The 2,710-nt window shown below is 53.3% G+C and overlaps 1 protein-coding gene across 1 annotated transcript; it reads left to right on the top strand.

Moving 5' to 3' along the window:
• The first annotated feature begins 339 nt into the window (after nt 1–339).
• On the top strand, nt 340–2,291 carry Ccin (calicin). Its single transcript, XM_021160423.2, has one exon. It carries the CDS (start codon nt 462–464, stop codon nt 2,226–2,228), a length of 1,767 nt encoding a protein of 588 aa, XP_021016082.1. The 5' UTR covers nt 340–461; the 3' UTR covers nt 2,229–2,291.
• Nucleotides 2,292–2,710: the final 419 nt, after the last annotated feature.

Raw genomic sequence — 2,710 nt, 5'->3', positions numbered from 1 at the left:
TCCAGGTTTGCTCTGCCTCTAACTGCCTCTGTGACAGGGGGAGTCCTTCCTCAGCAGGACTTCAGCCTTCTGGTTAAAAGGGAGGCTTCTAGATCATGGTGACCTCTCCTCCCACCCTAAATTTTCCCTCTCCACAGCTGCTCTCTGCCCCACCCAAACCAGTTCGAACATTCCCGGCGAAGCCCTGGACTGTGGCTTGAAAGGCCCGGGGGTGGGGGGCGGACACCGTGGCCCCATCCCAGAGCTTCCTCTGAAGCTCCGGGGAGAGAAAGGCCTAGGGGCGGGGAGGGGGCTACATTATGATGACCTCATCCATTCTATGACGTCACCCTCTCTCCCACGCCCACTCCTCTCTGGTCAGCTGCTCTGCAAACAACCATCAGTACAAACCCCAAAGGCCTGAAAAAGTCTGCCCTCCGGTACCTGCTACAGACCTTCTGTCTCGGCCAACAAGAAGCACCATGAAACTGGAATTCACAGAGAAAAACTACAACAGCTTTGTGCTGCAAAACCTGAACAAACAGAGGAAACGCAAAGAGTACTGGGACATGGCCCTGACTGTGGACCATCATGTCTTCTTCGCACATCGCAACGTGCTGGCTGCCGTCTCTCCACTAGTGAAAAGCCTCATCGCCAGCAACGACATGAAGACCACCGATGAACTCTACATCACCATTGACCCCAACTACCTGAGCCCAGCCACGGTGGACCAGCTCCTGGATTACTTCTACAGCGGCAAAGTGGTGATCTCAGAGCAGAACGTGGAGGAGCTGCTCCGGGGCGCGCAGTATTTCAATACCCCACGCCTTCGGATTCACTGCAATGACTTCCTTATTAAGTCCATTCGCCGCGTCAACTGCTTGCGCTACCTCTTCTTGGCTGAGCTGTTCGAGCTCAAAGAAGTATCAGACTTGGCCTACTCTGGCATTCGTGACAACTTCCACTTCTGGGCCAGTCCCGAGGGTTCTATGCACTTCATGCGCTGCCCACCCGTCATCTTCGGTCGCCTGCTCCGGGATGAAAACCTCCACGTGCTCAACGAGGACCAGGCTCTCAGTGCACTCATCAGTTGGGTGTACTTCCGGAAGGAGGAGCGGGAAAAATACTTCAAGAAGTTCTTCAATTACATCAATCTCAATGCGGTCTCCAACAAGACGCTGATGTTTGCCAGCAACAAGCTGATTGGCTTGGAGAACAACTCTGCCCATGCCACCTTGATCGAAAGTGTCCTGATGGACCGCAAGCAGGAGCGCCCGTGCAGCCTGCTGAGCTACCAGCGGAAAGGGGCCCTGCTTGACTCGGTGGTCATCCTGGGTGGCCAGAAGGCCCACGGTAAGTTCAACGATGGAGTGTTTGCCTATATCATCCAGGAGAACCTGTGGCTGAAGCTCTCAGAGATGCCGTACCGGGCAGCCGCGCTCAGTGCCACTGCTGCTGGCCGTTACATCTACATATCCGGTGGCACCACTGAGCAGATTTCAGGACTGAAGACAGCGTGGCGGTATGACATGGACGACAACTCCTGGACCAAGCTGCCTGACCTGCCCATTGGGCTTGTCTTCCACACCATGGTGACCTGCGGGGGAACAGTTTACTCAGTGGGTGGGAGCATTGCCCCACGCCGGTACGTCTCTAACATCTATCGCTATGATGAACGCAAGGAAGCCTGGTGCTTGGCGGGGAAGATGAGCATTCCTATGGACGGGACAGCAGTCATCACTAAGGGTGACCGGAACCTGTACATTGTCACTGGGCGATGCCTGGTGAAGGGCTACATCTCCCGGGTCGGTGTAGTGGACTGCTTTGACACCTGCACGGGGGAAGTGGTCCAGTGTATCACCTTCCCCATCGAATTCAACCACCGGCCCCTGCTCTCGTTCCATCAGGACAACATCCTCCGTGTACACAGCCACCGGCAGAGCGTGGAAATCAACTTACAGAAGATCAAGGCCAACAAGTCGACAACCTCAGTACCTCTGTTGCCCAACAGTTGTCCCTTGGATGTATCCCATGCTATCTGCTCCATTGGAGACAGCAAGGTCTTTGTATGTGGGGGCGTCACCACAGCCAGCGATGTCCAGACTAAGGACTACACCATCAATCCTAATGCTTACTTGCTGGACCAAAAGATAGGTGAATGGCAGACCCTTGCCTGCCCACCTGAGGCACTGGACTGTCCTGCCTGCTGTCTAGCCAAGCTGCCTTGCAAGATTCTTCAAAGAATTTAAACAACTTTTTAAGTGGGAGAATAAGTAAATGCATTATTATTCACAATTTAATGACGGAAAGCAAGGGAGGAATGTGGCTTTGGATTCCTTTTAGTGGGGGGGTCAATGCTTGGGGCTACCCATGTTCCTGATGGATAGGATAGGATTCAGGGTTAATGTCTCAGTGGAGGTAACTAGCAGAGATGGAGTCTCTGGTTGGTGGTCTACAGTGGGTAGATTAATTAATTAACTAATTAATTAATTTTGTTATCCCAGCACTGGAGGTCTCTAAACTGAGTCAGGAAAAAACAATCCTTGGTGGTTGTGGATTGAAGTTCCTCCCAGACTCTGGGCTAGGGGATGTTTGAGTGCCCCCCCCGCCCCCACCCGATCCCTGTACTCACCTCTCAGGGATCTGCTAGCATAGTAATCTCTGCTCAGAGTGGTGATGGCATGGGCTCTTCCAGCATGTGTTTGCTTCAGGTCTTCTTGGGAGACAGGAA

The sequence above is a fragment of the Mus caroli genome, unplaced genomic scaffold (genome assembly GCF_978045245.1).
Source record: "Mus caroli unplaced genomic scaffold, Mus_caroli_1 scaffold_6, whole genome shotgun sequence".
NCBI lineage: Eukaryota > Metazoa > Chordata > Mammalia > Rodentia > Muridae > Mus > Mus caroli.
This window is presented reverse-complemented; position numbering and strand designations above follow the sequence as displayed.